General features: G+C 29.7%; 2 protein-coding genes across 4 annotated transcripts in view; both read right to left on the minus strand.

Moving 5' to 3' along the window:
• LOC113548190 (gamma-aminobutyric acid receptor subunit rho-3-like) overlaps positions 1-2,315 on the minus strand; it is a 15,876-nt gene extending 13,561 nt beyond the window's left edge. For all 3 annotated transcript variants that reach the window (XM_026948933.1, XM_026948934.1, XM_026948935.1), the window contains exon 1: positions 2,207-2,315. In XM_026948933.1, the coding sequence (XP_026804734.1) occupies positions 2,207-2,301 (95 nt within the window). In that variant the 5' untranslated portion in view covers positions 2,302-2,315. The remainder of the gene's footprint in view (positions 1-2,206) is intronic.
• A 1,165-nt stretch (positions 2,316-3,480) lies between these two features.
• On the minus strand, positions 3,481-13,580 carry LOC113560851 (protein tweety-like). Its single transcript, XM_026966958.1, has 11 exons — positions 12,907-13,580; positions 9,461-9,666; positions 9,240-9,400; positions 9,061-9,172; positions 8,757-8,995; positions 8,598-8,693; positions 8,442-8,514; positions 7,966-8,363; positions 7,785-7,886; positions 7,397-7,510; positions 3,481-6,028 (listed from the first exon to the last, which is right to left on the minus strand). Exons 2-11 carry the CDS (start codon positions 9,599-9,601, stop codon positions 5,728-5,730), a joined length of 1,737 nt encoding a protein of 578 aa, XP_026822759.1. The 5' UTR covers positions 9,602-9,666; positions 12,907-13,580; the 3' UTR covers positions 3,481-5,727.
• Positions 13,581-20,698: the final 7,118 nt, after the last annotated feature.

Here is a 20,698-nt window from a genome sequence, read left to right on the forward strand (position 1 = left end):
CATTGTAAGACGAATACCATTTATTAATCAATGCTAATTCGTTCATCGCTCAGAATCTATTACATAAACACCGAATATCAAGAGCGTTTGCCTAGTTTTATAATTAAGAAACAAGAAATTTGGTTTTGACAAAAAATGTTGTAGGTAGGTAGTTCACACTATAGTTGGTACTTACACTACACATATAATATTATTGGTATTCATAAGTCATAATGTTTTCTGTCATTTGTCAAACATAACACTAATAATATATATAGGTACGTTGAAATATCGAGAACAAATAATAAAAATGCATATGTATTTTTCGTGCACAGATTATGCAAAATATAATAATAGAAAAGCGAAATTAACCGAGAACCTACATATTCATTTCATTTGCGTCAATGCGTAATAAACGACACATCGTTAACGATAACCCTGTCCGGCTGCATTTCTATTTGATTAAACAAAAGAAAACGGTGGCCAAAAAATAAACATTGTTATACTAATACAATAATATAATTTAACAACTAACGACTATATTCATTACCGAGTTCCCGTGTCCTATACCTACTCCTATGACCTATATAATATCTTAATATGTTTTTATCTACCTATTTTAGTCTTCAGCTCTTAAAATGCATGATAAATAATACATTTTATGACAAAACTGCTAGAAAGGGAAAAAAACGCGTAAGTAGGTATGAGTTTAGTACTATTGATGTGGGTATGGAATATAGGCATAGTCATACATACAGATTATAAAATGTGTCAATTTTAAAATTATTGATGTGCCTAATTTAAATATAAACCTAATAATCATTGGATTTTTAAAATACTAAAATATATGTTTGAAGCCTCCTCCGATATATAATAATAATGATAACCTATGAAAATAAATAAATATTTTTCTATGTAGGTATCTATAAATATATTAAAATATTATGTGTTACATCATAGCTAAGTGTAATAGTTTGGGCCCCGGTAAGTATGAATAAGCGCCTAACTTAACTTATTCAAATATCCAACAGTACACCTGGACACGCGATAACGTGTAATACTGTAATAATTATGATTAAATATTATCTAGATACTTAGCTAGGTAGGTTTAATGGTGTAAACACTATAAACTTACAGACATCACCTGAATGTGTCCCGTTTTCTATATCGTACCTTTTTCATCGTCCAAATGTGTTCACCATGATATTACTAATAATATTTGTATATCCTAATAATTCCAAAGTGGCAAGTGCATCCGTAATCGCTATAAAACGTACCTATAGGTACTATAATATTATTTTATGTTAGTTTGCATATTTTGCATGCACTATAGGCTAAATAGTCCATATATTCCGTAAGAATGTGCTAAGGTACAATTATTGAATAACATTACTTGCTTAAAAATATTAAAAAGTAAAATAAACGCAAACGAATAGAAACATCTAATCTATAGGTACCAAATACCTATCTAAAATAATTAGACCTGGCCATGAGGAAAAACTTAAATTCATTGAAGATAATATAAGAAAATACCAAACTAAATTAGATTATTAGGACACAATCACTGGATTATATGAAAATTATAACATTAAAAAATCAACCAAAAATAAATAAATAAAATAAAAATATTAAATTATAAACATTATAAAATATTAGTACACCCGCCCGCAACATTTTAAAAAATGGTTGAAAGCCAAGATAATCGAATAAATAATAATAACCAAATTTTTTTTGGGATATAAGCCAGTTTACCTCCTTGTGATCCACCCTGGTTATAACCAACTCTAAATAAATGTGGACGCACTCAGGTTACCTACTTCAAAATATGACTTTTTTTTTCTCGGAACGCACTCGAAAAACCGACTAAGGGTAATTTCGGGACGCACTCGGGAAACTCTCAAACCCATCACGACGACGGTGCACGTTTTCACTTCACGACCCGCAATATTGTCGACCATTCGGACCGTTTATATAGATAAACTATTAAACTCAGAAGCTTTACATGATTTTCCGTAAAGAAAAAATGTATTACTGCAAGTCGGACGTCGAAATTCGCAACAGTGCTTAACTCTGGAAGTTGGTGCGAATAATAATAGTGCGATAGTGTATTTTTATTGTGCTGTGTAGGTATCGCTTATATAATTGTATAATTTTTTATTAACAATAATATGCGTAACGTGGACGAATTAAAAAAAAAAACAGCGAAAAAATACGTCAAAACTCTTACTTGGCAGACGGTAACGGTAGCACTACGGTAAACAATAAAACACAAATAAAAATGTACAACTTTATGTAAAACATGTTCAGCGCGAATGCAAACATGCCGTAGTGTAGTATGCACGTCGTCGTGGTGTGCATATGCCTAATTTTCATTTTGAATTCGACTTTTTTTTTTTTCTACTATTACTATTATTATTTTTATGGCCGCCGTTAATAGTATAGGTACATAGTGTCAGGTGTTTGGACCAGTTCACGAGTCGCGCCGACGAGAGGGGAAAAACAAAATATCACGCGCTGAACTTGGTTATAGCAATACTACGTAGCCGAATGAAGGTATAGGTACATAATAATAATAATAATACGAATATAACTACCTATGCGTGTCATAATAATACCTGCAATTATATTTATTTTTATTTTTATTATTGCTTTTTGGTTTTTGGTTTTAATTGTGAATTTGTGAAGTATTAGATAACTACAAACTTCGCATTTAAAATTTGGTCAGATATTGGACGATTGAAATTTTGTGAATTGGGTAATAATTAATACATATATATCCCCTGTTGAAAATGTATAACTTAACTTACGTTATTCCACGTAACTGTTCATTATAGATAATATTTTGATATTCCTGAAACTGTTTAGCGTGTTTCCTGCAACTTAGCAAACCATTTATTTTAAAATGCACATCAACAGGTAATTGTGTACAATATTGTATTACTCTTCAAAAAAATACTATACACTATACAGTTTATACATTAATATTTTATATACATTACAAAGGACACATATTATATCATTATGACCCATTTTATTTGTATTATGTTTCAATAATTCTCAATTCTTCAAAAGTCACTATTGTTTTAAATAAACAAGTTGTCTTACGAATTCAGATCTTAGATTATACTATGAGAAACTTCTTACTCTCAACCCTCACACCTGCTCATTTAATAATGGGTTTGTAGTTTTTATTATATAATATTAATTTAGTAAAATAAAAACTAGATAGGTAACTATGTATGTTATAAAATCATAAAGGTGCTGATTTAAAAACTGGGAGGGTTGAACATACTTAAGTGACCAAGTCCTGAACCAAAATTGTGCGTATGCTTACAACAAAGGCTTACTAATTTTAAGAAAGTCAAATAAAACATAATATGAAGATATTTCTTTTTAGAAGGAACCTACCAACATAATTTAAAAATTCAATTTTAACATTTATTTTATTTCAGTATTGACAAAAAAGGATATCAACATAATATTAGATACTGAGTACCCAGGCATTCTTTATAACAAAATCAATTAAAAATTCTGTACTCTGCATTTGAAAACAAATTGTCATCAATTTTTGTGCTGACCAATAGAACATATTATGTTTGAGATTATTAAATTTGATGTCACAAATTAATAAACGATAGTCCTTTATTTGCCTGCATAGAAGTACATAAAAATAAATCAAAAAACTTATACTATGTATAATTGTTGTTTTTAATTATTCATTTCTTTTATCGCTAAATTATATGAACATACAAAAATTTGTCAAGGTTGAACAAGGTATAATAATAATAATAAAAAAAAATTTAGTTACACAGAATATTAATAATAATTAATTTTTGTACTAGAGGATTAATAAATTATTTAAATTTGTATGTAGAGTGTATGACCATAACGAGAAATATTGAAATTTTGAATACAAATTATAACGTAAAACTAAAAAAAAAAACAAATTAACAGTCTCGTTCAGTCTTAGGTAAATGTTATACATGTCTAAAATGTTATCAAGTTAAGAAAAAAAAAATAATTACAACCTCAAATTGAATAGGAGCAGTGGTATAAAAGTACAAAATGCGTTAACATTGTGCTTCATTCGTTTTGGTACACATCTTTTTTTTTTTTATGAGCTTCGATGAGGTAAACATTGAAAACAATTTTAAAATAAACCAATATTAATTGACAACAAATTTAAAAATTCAAATTATAAAGAGCCATTAAGATATAATGTTAAATTACTAATAACGTTTAAATTTATGTGGAAAAAAAAATAAACTATACCTAAACGAAAATGTAAATCCATGTATATTGGGAGGTGATTTGGCACCATATACATAGGTACACAGCTCAATATCAACCATACAATTGGGATAATAGATAATGTTTGATTTGGATATTTACATTTATTAATTTTAAAAATATTTGTCACAATATTTCTTGACAATAATAATTAGTGGAATGATTGGATTGGTGCCAATTGATTTGTTAGTATAGGAATATGCATTTTAAAGAACGCATGAGGTTTTTTTACAATTTTAAAATTGATAACCAAATAAAAATAATAAATATTAATTTAAATACATAGAAAGTTATCATTCTGAGTGGAACCTTGTTAGTAACTTTTTTTTTTTAAAAAAAACTATGATTTTAATAATTTTTAATAAAACACCTATTAATAACATATTTTTATACTCTAAAAATGAAAAAAAAATATCATAATAATTTATAAAATATAATACAAAGGATACAAAATTTGTGAACGCAGTTTCTAAGTATTGGAATAGAAATAAAATGAATAGCTCATGGAATATTTTTAAATAATGAGAAAACATTATTAAGCTTATGTGTTACTTTAAAATCAAAATTAAAACAATGTGTACATGTGAATATTACAGTTATTTTATAAAACTAAATGTTTGTTACTAATTATTTATTTACAAAACCATATTATTATTATCTATAACAATATTGTTTTACATAATATGAAAAAAAGGAAGAATTATAAAGGTTACTTAATCTCTTAAACTGAGGAACTAGTAAAAAAAAACATCTGATTGGGGATTTTTTGGGACGACCCCTGCCAAACACATTAAACGACATTTCTTTAATTTTTGTGGGCCAAATACACATAATTGAAAACGAGCCAGTTATCATTGACTAGACTGTGGTTCAGGATAGACTATTAAGCATTTAAAAATTCCAATGTCATTATTATCATTCAAAGAAAACCGAACATATTAAGCATTACACTTCTATAAAAGAGAAAGAAACAAAAAGTGGGTTAAGGTATACCGTCATAAATTATATAAATGTTACTAAACCCAAAGATATTAAAATGCAAAATACGTGAAGCAAACGTAAAGCTAATAAAAAAGATTAATTTGTGAAGTTTTTAATTAACCCAAGATCATAATAATAAAAACAATTCAACAAATATTTAAAAAGTTAAAAATATAAAATATAACATACACGACCTTAAAAAACTATAAAACCATTTAAACTTAAAAACCGATGACATGTAATGCTTAATGTCCATCCTCCCCAAATGTTTGTAAATTTTCAATAATCTGTGCTCAAATTCAAAATGATAGCATAACATTAAAAGGCCATACAAAATAATTGTTAATACTTGCTAAACCATTACAACTCTGTTATCTGATAGGAAGTGTCAGGTATAGGTGTTGGTCTTGCAAATGTTGACAGTGAACTGCCGCTTATAGTCGATATTTGTGTTTGATCGGCAGAGGTCGATTCATCTCAGTAGAAATCTGAAGATTCTAATGTTTTGCATTTACGGCTTAATGTAGAGTATTGACGATCATTTGACTGATTAGGTTTGCGATTGTACCCTAAAGTATTGGAATAGGTAGGTACACCGCGGAATGATGGTGGAGGATGAGGTGCACCACGTGCACCTGGATGTTCAAGTGTGCGGAATTTACGGTTTAAAGTAGCATATTGTGGCCCAACTTTTGATGGACCGCCTTCATGCATGTAACCACCATTACGACCATTTAACGTTGCTATACCGCTACCCATTCCATATTCGTCTCGTGGTCTAAAAATTAAACAAGTAATACAGTTAGTATATTCATTAAAACTACAAATACATAAATAATGAAATGTAGTATTTGATATATCCTACATAATTAACAATGATAGCAAAGCTAACAAAATGTATATTACATTACTCTATTAATTTACATTTAACTAAAACAGTATGTTCATAAAAAAGTGTATTTATATACAAAAAAAGAAATTATTACATGCAAAGCAATACATCTTTTTTAATCTTATTTTATATTTAATAATTATTATTTACTACATAAGTTTTCTTCATCATTTTAATTGTTTAAAATATATATTAACTGAAGGTCAGGAAAATTGTAAATAAAAAAAAAATTAGCATACAGGAGAAGAAGAATAGATAATAGTCTAAAGCAATTTTTAAATTATAGTTTATTTAATAAAATAAAAAGCATGAATTAACAAAAGCCTTGCCGAAGATTTTTGATTAATCAAGTTTAAAAATTGAAAAAGTCGAGAAAAATAAAATTATAAAAATATAAATTGTTATTTTCATAAACAAACAAGTTTTTATATGTAACTTATTAATTGTAATCACTTTTTTTAGAACTCTTCACTTATCTGTAGTACATTTTACTAAACCTTAATATTCCATATTTAAAATATAATATGAATCTATTACTGAAGTGTGTTTTATAGTGTTTATGTGTTATATTGTTTTTTTATAATATGTAAAGCTAAGCTATTTATTCCATTAATACAACATAAACATACCTGCGACATATTAAACATAGAGTTAGAACAATTTAATACTACAAATAAATCATGCAATTAATTTTCTTAAAACATAATATAGCTTATTAATTTAAATAATTGTATTACAGAAAGCATCAATATTATACACAATCATGCAATAGTACAAAATATAAAACAGCCATATTAAAAGACTAATTTAAATTTGATATTACTTTGTTTTTGTTTCTACAGTGGAAGAAGTAAGAAGATTGAATGTCAATTATTGCTGGAAATAATTAAATCAATAAAATAGATATAGATAATTAAATTATTGAAGCTAGCAATAAAATTAAATTTCTAAAAAAACTGCAGAAGAAAATATGGTTATTTATTAAACACAAGAAAGATGAAATTGAAAATACTATTCTTGGTGGATGTAAATTTTAATTCCGAAAGTGTGTACTGTGTACTAATTTTGTCAAATGTTTATGATAGGTTTTTTTTTTTTTTTTGTAAACTGTCCATTTTACTTTGAAAACAGAATACATGAAAAAATAATAAGATACCAAAATAATCAAACAAAAACACAAACAGTCATGCTGGGCGGTTTTGAGCGTGCTGAGCAGGCGTCGGATGCGAAATAAACAACGGGTAGTAGTACGACCCTTGGTTTCGTGTAAGTGTAGACATCTGATGTCCATGAGATTGTGAACTGCTTGCTGTGGATCCTGGTCGTCCCAGGAAAGGATCTCTTTCTTCTGCTTTTGCATAGTCTTGCCTAAAAATTAACACAATTAAAATTAATTGATATGAAGTAAATTCTATTAAGGCGCATACAGACAAAAGTATTTCGTTAAGCAAGTGTAGCAAAATGCGTTTTCAAATCAAAAGATCAATATTGATTAGATTATGATTTGTGTTATTTGAGATTCATAGAACATAATATAATATGAATTCTTATGAGCCTCGTCTTTAATTAACTAACAAATACATTTAACACTTCTCATACTATTGTCAGTAAGCGCCTTTAAATATAATTTTTAGAAACATACTTCTTTCTTATGTATATCCAGGTATGAGAATCTAGCCACACCAAAATTGTAAAGAATATCCCAGATACTACACTGGCCAATAACATTAATGCCAATCCAAATCTACAATTTCAAATTGGAAATAAATATTTAAATTTAAAATTTGAATGTTTTTCTTTTTGATAAATAAATAAATAATAACTTACAGGCAAGATCACATGTGGCGTGTAAAGCTCGATTGTACTGTACGTGTATTTGTCGACATTCAAGTGAAGCAGGTAAAGCCGAGACCATTCTAGCAGCATTTTCAACATCCATTCTCATTTTTTGTAATAATAATGGCATATCTTCTCTAGTAGTAGAGGGGGGATATAAAGTTGTAGCAAGGCGTGTTACAATATCGAGCTGGTAATTAGTTGCGTCTACTGAAGTTGATGCTTGGCGTATAGCCATACTAAATGGGTTGGTCCGTGTGCTACCAGTTGGATTATTACTACCTTCACATGTTGTATAGAAAGATAATGTGTCTGGACGTAAAGATGATGGAGTCCAATCACGTTCCAACCATTCATTTGGATTCATACAAAAGTCACCCAATGCCTACAGTAAAATAGTAGAAATATTAAGCAAGAACTATAATAGTTAATAAAAATAATTTTTTAAATGTGTATTGCTTACGACTGCAGAAGTTAAATAAATAGATGCAGTAAGCCAGGATATTATGACAGCAAACAGCCCAAAAACAGAAAACCTGAAATTAAATAAAAAAATACATGATTAATTAGTAATTATTTAAGTGTAGTTACTGTATAAAAAAGTTATCTAAATTCATACATGATAAGAGCACAGCGAGAATGTCTGGCTACTCCAAACAAAAGTATGACACAGAATACCAATAGTATACTAAGAACACCCATTGTCAATGGCCATCTACAAAATTAAATTATACAATTAATATATTTTTATGCATTCAATAAATTGTAATTGTCTTACCTTATTGTTTCCATTAAATAAACATTATCAACAAAAGGAGTCAGATTTACTCCTTGTAAAGAATTACTGATACCACGAATATTTGTCAAAGTTGAAGCTGCGTTGCCTACTAAAGTGCTGAGAGCTGTGACAATTTGTGCTCGAGCAGTCAAATTAGCAACTGGTGAATCAATAATATCACCTATATTTGTTAGTTTGTCATGAATGTTCACTTGCAGCAATATTTCAATATCTGACGTCTAAGAAATACATTATTAAAACATAAACATTTATTAAATCTGCAATATTGATATTGTAATCTTACCTGATTTTTAACACTAATTACTAAGTCATCCAGAGCTCTAGCTGATGTCAGAAATTGTACAACGCCATTATGTAAATCGTCATTTCCATACAAACTAACGCCAACAGCACCACTACATAAAGACAATCACAATGAGTATTTATAGAAAACAAAACAAAAATGTATACAATCACTATTACCATGATAAAACAGTAAAAATTGCTAAGGTCCATTTGAGCACAACAATACTATGCCTGGGTCGAGGTTTTCGATCACAGCACCTTGTCATAAGATAAATTAACAATAAAAACATGGTAATTATCAACCACAAGGAGGGAATGGAACCCAGAATGCCAAGTGACTGAAACATAAAATTCGTTAAAATCATTACATTTACACATAATATGCTTATGTAACTTACTTCCAAATAAAGCTCACTCCATGGGGCAAATGCCGAGTTGACATGGTGACCACTGACATTTAGATGTGGGAATGAATGAAATAAATGTGCCAAAGCTGGCGTTTTATAGGTAACAACATTTTCTTGCAACATTCTAGCCATTTTTCCTTTTTCTTTATTCCTATGCACGTATGTACCAAAAATTAATTTCTATCTGCATTTTTTATCTGTAAAATAAATTATAAATTAGTTGAAACATTCTGTAAAAAGTATTTAGCTGTATTTAAATACTACAAAAACAATATTGTATAACATTTAGTAAAATCACATAATATTAAAGGTAATACATACTCAATTGTTTTTTTTTCACGCATAATTTATAATAAATAGCACATATATTGTTATATTTAGATGAGATGTTTTTAAACAATACAGGAAACTTTTGCGCAGTGAATTAACTCATTAAAACTGTGACTGCTTACCCCAACATTCAAAATCAACAGAATCGAGGGAACCTATCACCAATGATTTTACCATATTGACATAGTAAAAATAAAATTGTAAAACACTTTCAATATCCTTAGGTACCTATCAAAATATCTACAATAAATCACCCAAGATATAATGTTTCTAATAGCTGACGGTTTTTAATTTTACCTACAGGTAATTAAATACAAAATCATATTTTGACAGAACAGACAAAACATAGTATACAGTCAAACAAATTTTTAATGTTTTTAACAAAACATACCTATCATTAATCATATTCAACATAATAGTTTAAATCTCAGTCACTTATTATTTCTTGTCAAAATATAAAAAAACTAATAAATATTATCAATATATCAAACATCAACTGGTTAATATTTGACAAACAATATGAGGCGAGATATGAAGGTAGTAAGTATAACAACAAAACAATCATTAACTCTTCTGAATAATAAATCTCTTTTATTTAGGATAAATGAATTACATAACTAACATTTTTTTTAATAAGTCGCCTATCTATCATACTTGCTACCTGGTAGAAATTTTTATGTGATGAGTGAAAAATATTACTATTAATTTAAAATGTATATTTAAGAATTATCTACCTAATTATTAATTTAAAAATGTAACCTTGATTTCTATAAATAATTTTTATTATGTACATTTAGTTAAATCAAACAGTTTTAATTTTTTTAAATATTTTCTTATCAGTTCTCTGCTCAATTATTTACTTTACAATGATATGTATTTTAAAGACAAAATAAGTAAGTATCGATGTTAATCGGGCAGAAAGAAGCGGTTAAAAAATATCTAACGTCGGATGAAAACAAAATATTATCAATTTTCTAACCAAAACCATTCAAATAGTTAATAGAGTGGCCAAAGTCAGATAGAGTCTGACCGGTGCCTAACGAAAATATTTATTAATTATTTTATTTATAAGATATTTACAATCTATTCACACAAAGAATAATAAGCAAATGTGAGAAAAGCAATTATATGTGAGGCTTTTGAGAGAAGAAGCCACTCATTAGTGGTACTACCCAGTTTTGAGTTTTTATTTAGAACAAAAATATTAAATTATCCACTTTTATAAGTTTCAATAAAAATATAAATAGGTGCAACCTAGAAGCTAGGGTTCAAAACATCGTACAAAAATATCTACTATTTTTAAAAATAAATAACAAAATATTTAGAAATCATTACTTTGTTAGTTTTTTATCAAGCAATGTGACTTCCACGGTGTCTACTAACTCATAATTAGTAGAAGACAAAACTATTCATATAGTACTTAATTATCTAAAATGTAGCTATAGTATAAACAAAATGATTAAAATTTAATAAAAAGTACTAAAATAATTAAAAAATAAAATAAAATTTACCTTCATGATTAAAAAAAACATTATGAAACACCTAAAAGATAAGTAGAATAAGACGTTTAAATTTTCTTATCGGTAATATGAAAAGTTATGAATACTAAAAAAATATTTATTTATTATGACGTCTTTATAAGTACACCTAAATTTAATATTATACAGATACTCTTAATAGTAATCAAGGTAGCCGACTATATTAATTCTTTTCTGTACGTATCTATCATGGTTTTATAACCAAATCACTTTTACCACTTAGCATTAAGGTCACAGTAATCCATCAATAGTACCAGTGTATAATAATCACAAAGAGGAAAAACATCAACTAGTTGGTTTGATTGTTATAAATATAATATTATCTAATTATAATATTTTTTTATATAATAGGTTATATTTTAAATGTACTTTATTCTGAAATAATAATCTAACTACCTCTATTGTTATAATTATTGTTGATCAAGTACAAAAAAAAATGTATGTTTAGAATATCTAGGTAGGTACTCATTGATTAATAACACTACCTATAACTGGCTTTTTAAGTTTATACTATGGTCCGCGTAAAAACTGTTTTTTTTTTCTACATTAAAAGTTATTATACTGCACACGACTAAGTAAATATGCTAGATTAAAATAATATAATACTTGTGCTATGATTAAAAGGGCAATAATTGCATACGACAGACTGTCAATGTTTATTTGTGTACCTATCTTGACAACCCACTCAAGAAAATGATGCAATTCTGCAATAAAACATATTACAATGGTCTTTAAATAAGAGGATGCTGAACCTGCATAGTGTGTTTATCTATCGTATAATTATTATAAATATAAAACATAAAAAATGTCTACTCAGCAGAGCTAATTTTGTGTTCTTAGCTTTAATACTAGAGTAAATCAACCAATTATCAAGCTCGGGGGCACCTGAGAATTACAAAAAAATATATAATATATAACATATTAGCATATTTTAGTTCTATAGTTAGATATTGTATAGATAACCCATTCTATTGCATTACTATGCTAAGTTATCGTTATTTATGATACACTATTTTTAATACCTAATCAGTTTGATTGCATCGTATAAAGTCAAAATCAACACACGGGTAGGTGCCTAATATAATCAAATTATCAATTCATAGTAAATTTATGTAGTTATCTAAAAAAGTACTTTTAGGTGTAAAAAAAAACATTACCATTTGCCCGTTCAGATAGCCTAATCCTAATGGAACAACCAAGTCACAAACGAGATAATCGCTGTACGCGACCACACAGTTGATATGCATTTGTGAATGTGATATTAAGAAAACAAAAAAATACTAGGTACATTTAAACACTCGCGGTAGGCACTCGAGCAAACAACTCGTGTATGACCACGGACGAACAGTGTGCACAGCGAGGTACCGTGCAGATGAGACAATCAAACCGAGAAGCAATCGTCCAGCAATCTGAACCATTACTGACAGGTGTTACAACGGGTCCGAACGGACGATCAGCAGTACCCGAGGAGAGTGAGACGTCAAACGAACAGGCACTACTACGGACCGACGGCGCGTGGTCCGCGGGGGAAAAAAAAAAACGGCCGGGACGAGAGACGAGTCGACTCACCCATGGCTTGTGTTGGACGACGGCGAAGGGACTTGGAAGCTGCACACCTGGAAGCAGCGGAGTGACGGCTGTTGTCTACCGGGACGACGACCGCGATAACACCGGCGCGGTCATCGGCAAAACGACGGCGTGAGAGACACGGACGAACGGAGGCGGGCGACGACACACACGCACGAGACTGGTTTATCGATCGGAAACGGGCGCGCGTAAACGTCGGTCCGACCGCGGAAGTTGCGGGCGCGAGATAACCGTGCGATCGCTCGTCGTATCGTCGTCGCCGTCGTCGTTCGTGGTGTAGTGGTAGGGAAACGAACGGGACGACAACCGGCGAAATTGTCGACGGCAAAAATTCGGAGGGGAAACGAGACGACGCAAATAATAAATTTGAGAGATTAAAATTGAACGCAAAAAAAAAAAAAAAAAAAAAAAAACAATTAACATCAACAACAACAACAACAAGACGGCGGCGGCGGCGGCGGCGGAGACGAACGAGTCTGTGCGTTAATCTAACCAGTAACCGGTCGGCGGCAGCGGAGACGACGGACCGTCGGCGGCGGCGGTACGCGTTGTGCAACGCGCTACGAGCGGACGTTGCCGGAAATGTCAATTGTCGCGTCAGCGGCGGTGTCGGACGTCGGTGTGCGTGACGCCATTTTAGAAAATCATTACGACGGGCTCGGGAGTCGGGGGCGCTGCGCTGCTGCTGCTGCTGCTGACTGCCTGACTGCCGTGCCGTGGCTGCGGTCCCGGTGCTCGGAGGCGCTGCTCTCGCCGGCCGCCGCCGCCGCCGCCCCCGGTGCTCGCCCGGTCCCGTTCGGCTGTCGCGCAACGGTGCTGCCGCCTGTCCCGATCCGGCTCCGTTCGGTAGTCGTTTCGCAGGGTCTACGCCCTAACGCGCCGCCGACGACGACGGTCGGTCCCGCGCGCGCATTTCCTCCCGAACCCCTCCCCGCGACCGTCGTCGAACCCCTCGGATTTCCAAATACGTTTTTTTTCCTTCCCACTCGCGCACGGTTTTCTCCGCAAGACCGACCGGCGGCACTCGCCACTCGGCAGTGATCAAGGCGGCCCGCCAAAGTCGCCCGCGCGTTTCCAGTACGCGATTACTGTTAGGCACACATTATAGGAATGATTAGGAAACGACATTACGTCTTTGGCACACCGCTATTGTCCGCGTCGCACATTGCGAGACTTCCGGGCGAGTGACGGCGACCGGTTTTCCGCGATGGAGATTTTTTTTAAACATAATAAATAAATTATCATTCTGTTTTCCCTGTTCGAGTCGCTGCGTACACGTCGACGTCCTTCGCGTACAAAACGATAATGATATAATGTATTATTACGGTATGCCTACACATCGTGTCGTATTGTGTGCAGACGTGGCGACGACCGAGGGGGACCCTTTTATTATAATATTATTAACATTCGTCGTGCACACGTAGGGAACGCCGTCGGTCGTCCACAGGAAATACTTACACCGTAGGGGTACTTGTGTACCTCAGCTATGTACGCCGTCACGTACGTCGAAGCGCGTTAAATACAAAATATTATCACGTTATTCGATATTTGCGCTTTACAGAGCACGCCTAAGTCAACGGAATCGACGAAATCGCGATGTTTAGAGATCTAAAACTGTATATTTTACAAAACGACTTGCTATTTTATGCCGGTTTTTTTCGATTGCCACGAATTGTTTTATGCGTACTAATAAAGCGAATCGTTTATTGTTGATTAATGTTACGATTTATGAGATACTGTAACCATACGTGTACGTACATACGGTGACAATAATTGTTGTTACGGTACGTTTCAATGAGTAATTCATTCTATGCTCAGATCGTGGTTAATTGTTTGATTTATACTGTACTTCAAACGCCGTGACTTGGGATGCCGTAAAACGAATTTATCTCATTCGATCGTCAATTATAATAATAATTATTATTATTTTGTTATCAACATAAATAAAAAAACCGTGTATTTAAATACTAAATAATAGTGTCCACTGATCGTTATTAAATTACTTTATTATACAATCATCTTGGCGACTTTGGCTATTAATATATTATAATTTGTCGGCGGGTCATCAAATTATAGCCAAGATGGCAAGATCTGAAGTCCATCATTCATATTATGATCACGCGTTAATGACTTATTATCTGATCAGTAATCACCACCAATCAGACACATTGGTGTAGCCGTGATGGATTCTATTGTATATTTAATATTAATTTACCAAAGATCAGCTTCTCCTGTAAACCGTTAAATTGTTTATTTCTATGATGATAAATCATTTACCGAAATCTAGAAAATTATTTTTAAACAAATTATATTTATTATAGAATACCTTAAGGCTTATTTGATTTAACTTACTATAGATAAATATTTCTAAATCATTTGTATGTACCTATATAGAATTGAAAATGTCCTTTTGGCTTTTGTATTTGGCCCTTTGGGTGTCCTTCGGATTGCACATACCCTTTAATCCAGAGTCATGACCTTTCAGTAATCCTATAGAATAATATTATGTAAGTATTTTTTCCGCTCTATAGAAATGCCACTAGATTCTAATCACATCACAAACATCTCACTATACATACATACCGTATGTCCATATTCACGCGCTATAAATCAAGGGCGTCATTTGGAGGCTGGACCGTTTTATTGGTGAGGGGGGTGATGGAGATATTGGAAACGACAAATTTATAATGTACACATGTAGCAAATTTATTTACCAAAATATTTTTATATTTATTGTAAATTATAAAGACTTTTGAAAATAAAATTGTTTTACGATGATAATATTATAATGCTGTTTTTGATTGAATTAAATATTGTACCTACCTAATACTTATATTGATTGCAATAATTATTATTAAACAATTCTTTTATTTACAATTTACATTCATGATCCAACACATGATATATACTTGGGGATTTATAGGGATTTGTTTTTGAAGTATAAGAATCCTTAAACGTCTTGAACTTTAAGACATTTTAACAGTTAAAGTACAAGAAAAATTGAGGTTTAAGTTGATTATGACACTTATTCATAGTTTTTTACTATTCTAAGTTTATTATACATTTCTATTACTGTCGCTATTATTTTTAAATTCGTTATGGTTAAATTGTCTAAATAAGATTCAAGTTCGGGCTTAAATTTGTGAAAAGTGTATTCGTTCATATAACTATTCATATAAATAAAGGTCGCCTTAACCTAAGTGGATATTATATTATTCACCTATTTAATAAGTTATACGATATACATATTAATAATATTATATACCTTTAAAGTTTTAACTTACGTATAACTTATTATAACGCATAATATACTATGTTTTGTATTATATATAGTTAGATAGGTAGGTACTACAAAATAGAAATAGTAACATAATACAAATGGAAATTGATTATGATTCCCTTCCCACCAGTCCCATCCATCGTAATTTTATTCTATGTGGGTGCCTATTTTTATATATTTTTTTAAAAAGTGTAAGAGTGAAAAATAATAAAAGTAAATTTGACGTACTTAAAATACACCTAAATATTATTATCTAAAACGGTAGGCGAGTACCGCTCAGTCGTAAATTAGGTGCGGTCGTTCGGAGTGAGTCACTATTATCGGTCTGTTCAATTTAAATTCAATGACATATATTACTCTATACGAAAAACAATCCTCAGCGAAAACGGTCTTGACGGATTTCGTCAAAATTCTAACTTCAAATGTATGTAAAAATTATTTGTGTCTATGTATTTTTAATATTTTTATAAAGATATAAGAATATCTTTTGCGGGATCTTGTATGAAATTTCAAGCATTTCTACCCAGCGAATAATGTTTAATCGACATATATAAAAAAAAAACTAAAAAAATATGAAAATTTTTCATGCTTATAAAAATTCAAAAACAATTAAACAATCTTGAAAATGTTATCGTATAATGAAAATGATAACATTAACATTCGGTGAAAATTTTAAGTATCTATTCTTATTTTATTTTTTGAGATACCATAAAATTTCAAAAATTATTTGAGGAGATATACCTAATTATTTTACGGATGAATATCGAATATCGTAAGTATTCGAATTCAACTTGAAATACTCGTAAAAAATTAATTTGGCTTTCCATCACCTTCCGGTATTTTTCACATATAAGTTGAACAAATTATAAAGAACCTTGTATTAAATGTTTAAATCTTTGGTACTAACAACAACCATTTTTATAAATGTTCAACTACAAAATAATTTACTAATTTTCACAATTATTATAAATATTTTTTAATTGAGAAATAAACAGCTAATGAGAAGTATTTTATAAAATGTTCAAGCACTTCTGCATAGTAAATAATTTTTAATCGATGAAAAATTTTATTGTAAATATATACATCGTCACATCGACAACTTTCGTGTACTCAAACACAAAAAAAAACATAATAATAAAATCAATACATTTATCGCTCCACTCAGAATCTAAAATTATACCAACTATTGAACTATTGGTATCCCACTAAATATAATTACAGTACCTACTTTTATTTCTATAAAAAAGTGTTGAAATATTTATTGATTTCATGACGAATTTACCAAGTACCATCAGTAATAAATTGTTTTCATCGATTATTTTTAAAACGTTTACCCATTCCTAGAAAATATGAGACTATATCGACGGCTACAATGCTACATCCGTACGAATAAATAAACATATTGCGATAAACGCAAAATTTGTTCAATAATAACTATACTAAATTTAATATTAATATTTATTATACAAACACAATATTCAGAATTCATAATATGATGTGTATTATGATATTATAATTCTACTTTCTACTCTCAATAAATGTTATCGATTTTTGTCTCCAATATAATTATTATACCTATTATTTATATTTATTTTAGAATATAACAATTAATAACTTATCAAACCAAACCGAACCTTTATTGGACTTTCTACGATTTTACAGTCATTATAATTGTAATTTAGTCGATTGATAATTATATATTTATAACTAAGTATTAATTATAAAATCATAAAAAAACTGTTATGTTGTATAAAATTGTCTGTTTCTAATATGTATATTTATCTATTAAACGTTCTCATAATTAATTTTTGCCTGCTCAACAATTTCGTTTAATTTTTAAACAACGTTCTTCTGAAATGTTTGTCGTAACCATGGAATACCATGTGGCGATTTCAATTGAATGGCTTATGTTTTTCATATTGTATTTATGATATTGTAAGTATTTTCTCAATTATTTGGTAGGTTTAACTAATTTCCATCAAAAACCCCACCGTGACAGCATGACCGATTCAATGCAGATCGTTTTAACGCCGGACTTTTAACAGCAGTAGCGACGAAATAGATTATACTAATTAAAGAGAGGAACTTATAATAATTAGTCCTGCATTAAATGGTTTGGCAGAGTCAACAGAGAAACAATCGCAGTACAACCCGACAATATAACCCACGATTCTGACGTTCTGTGAATAATGTTATATAGCATATTATAGCATATATTATATTATAACATATTAAATAAGTAGTTAATAGTTATATATATTGATAAAGCCTATCTGCCTATGTGGTATATAGTATAGACGTATAGTTGTATAAATTCAAAATTCAAAATTAGTCGATAAAAATATTTTTTAAATATAAATATAAGATATAACTGTTAAACTGTGTGTAAAGTCTATATCATATAATATATTAATATATATTATATTATATACATAGACATATAGTATTTATCGTTAACGTTGACATGCAGAGCTTCGGTTATAATTTTAAAATAGCACAATAGAGTTATCTATCATAAACATTTTTTAGTTGATTTCGACAGATTCTAAATTGATAAAAAACAAAAATAAAACCATTAATAGAAGTAACATAATATGGGCTATAAGTCTATAATAATTAGTATATGACTACATGAGTTTTATTTATTATGTTTCTATAATTTGAAAACCTCTACTCTCTAGTACAATTAGTCTCTTATGGAAAATAGTTCAATAATCATACTATTATAGGATGCAGAATCTTGATGACTATTCTGTATAGGGTTTATCTTATTTTGTTCACTTTGTAGGATATAGATGTGAAGGTTTACAGATTAATGCCTTCAGTGAAAGTTATAAGTACATTAAAAAACTGAAAGTTTTATTCGTTGAGGCAGATTTCTGTACAGAATTTTTTTATGCAGCTTGAATACTTGATAAAATAACAATATCTTATCAGTATACAAATGTACAATAATGCATGGTCAAACAACGTAGTCACGGCTTTTTCGAAAAAAAAAAATTAAATTAAATGTTGAATGTATACATACTTTTGATATTTTATAAGTTAGAACAGCTTATTATATCTCATTATATCTTGTACATTGTACATAACATTGCATTGCCTACAATTCCTTAGTTGTTCAGTATTTTTTGAAAAGATTTAAAAAATAAAAACGTTAACAAGCAAAAAACATAATTTAAAAAGCGAAAATATTTTGAAATTATTTCATATCTAAAAAATACTAATAATAATTATCTATTATAGTATTTGATGAAAATCTCTAGTATTTGATAATCCAGGTACTCTTATTTTTTTTTAACTGTTTCAAAAATTACGACTGTAAAATGTATACAGTAATTATTAATTATATAGGCAATATAATATTATATAATACTTAAAATAGATTAGGTACTAAAACGGACTGATATAAATACTTGATTGAAAAGTGCTGAAATTTACATTATGAATTTAACTCGAAATAACGTACCTAAATTTCTATTTCTATATACGAAATAATGTTTGTAAATTATGGAAGATAATATGGTATATAATAAATTCATATAAGTCATTCGCATAAAATTAATTCATTATTTTTGATAATAAATGTAGATAATAAAAATCGCCATTTATTTCGCGCATATTATATAGGTAAATTTATATATTATGCAGAGATGCTGCATTTTAATAGCTAATAATACTTTAAAGTCTATTAATGATTCAGCGGAAATAGATACTAAATTATGTATATATGTACATAACATAATTATTACCTATACTGGTTAGTGGCTTTATATACTGTAATATAATGTGTAATATTCCAGGTACTGTATTACTATATTATAATAATATATTGAAATTTATCGATACTTATTGTATACTGAAATAAATCATTTTAGTATTATAAAAAATTATATTCCGTCAATGAATAATATATATATATATGTATAAAAATATTAATTATATTTCAGAGGAGGGAGGAATTCGTTAGTTATCAACTAAAAAAAGGTCATCATCTATTTCAAAAAAAAAACTTTGTTGGAATATATAATACTTTTTTTTTATGAACAGGGGGGCAATTTCTCCCATTGTCCTCCCTTGTATCCGCCCTTGGGATATATGGTACTATAGCATCTATACTATATATACTTCTAGTTAGTATAGTTACTGTTCAAGAGTCAAGACATTCCTCATAAGATATGTAGAATTCAAGTATTTAAAAATATGGTATAAAGAGGTGTTTATTTTTAAATATCTACTTTACCTATACGTCAAAAAAATTACGAGAATCAGCATTTGAATAAACTCATAGTTAATGAAAAAGTGGGACTGGAAAGCCTTGGTGAATCACCGAGTATATCAATAAGATAATAGGCAATATCGACATATATATATATTATATATGGTGAGTATATTATACAGAGTGTTCAATAACTTTGGAAACGGTCTTTAATGACTAATAATTGGGATTGATAACGATATGATATAATTAATGAAGTTATTGAATATTTTACA

Source organism: Rhopalosiphum maidis, chromosome 1 (genome assembly GCF_003676215.2).
Source record: "Rhopalosiphum maidis isolate BTI-1 chromosome 1, ASM367621v3, whole genome shotgun sequence".
NCBI classification, from domain to species: Eukaryota; Metazoa; Arthropoda; class Insecta; order Hemiptera; family Aphididae; genus Rhopalosiphum; species Rhopalosiphum maidis.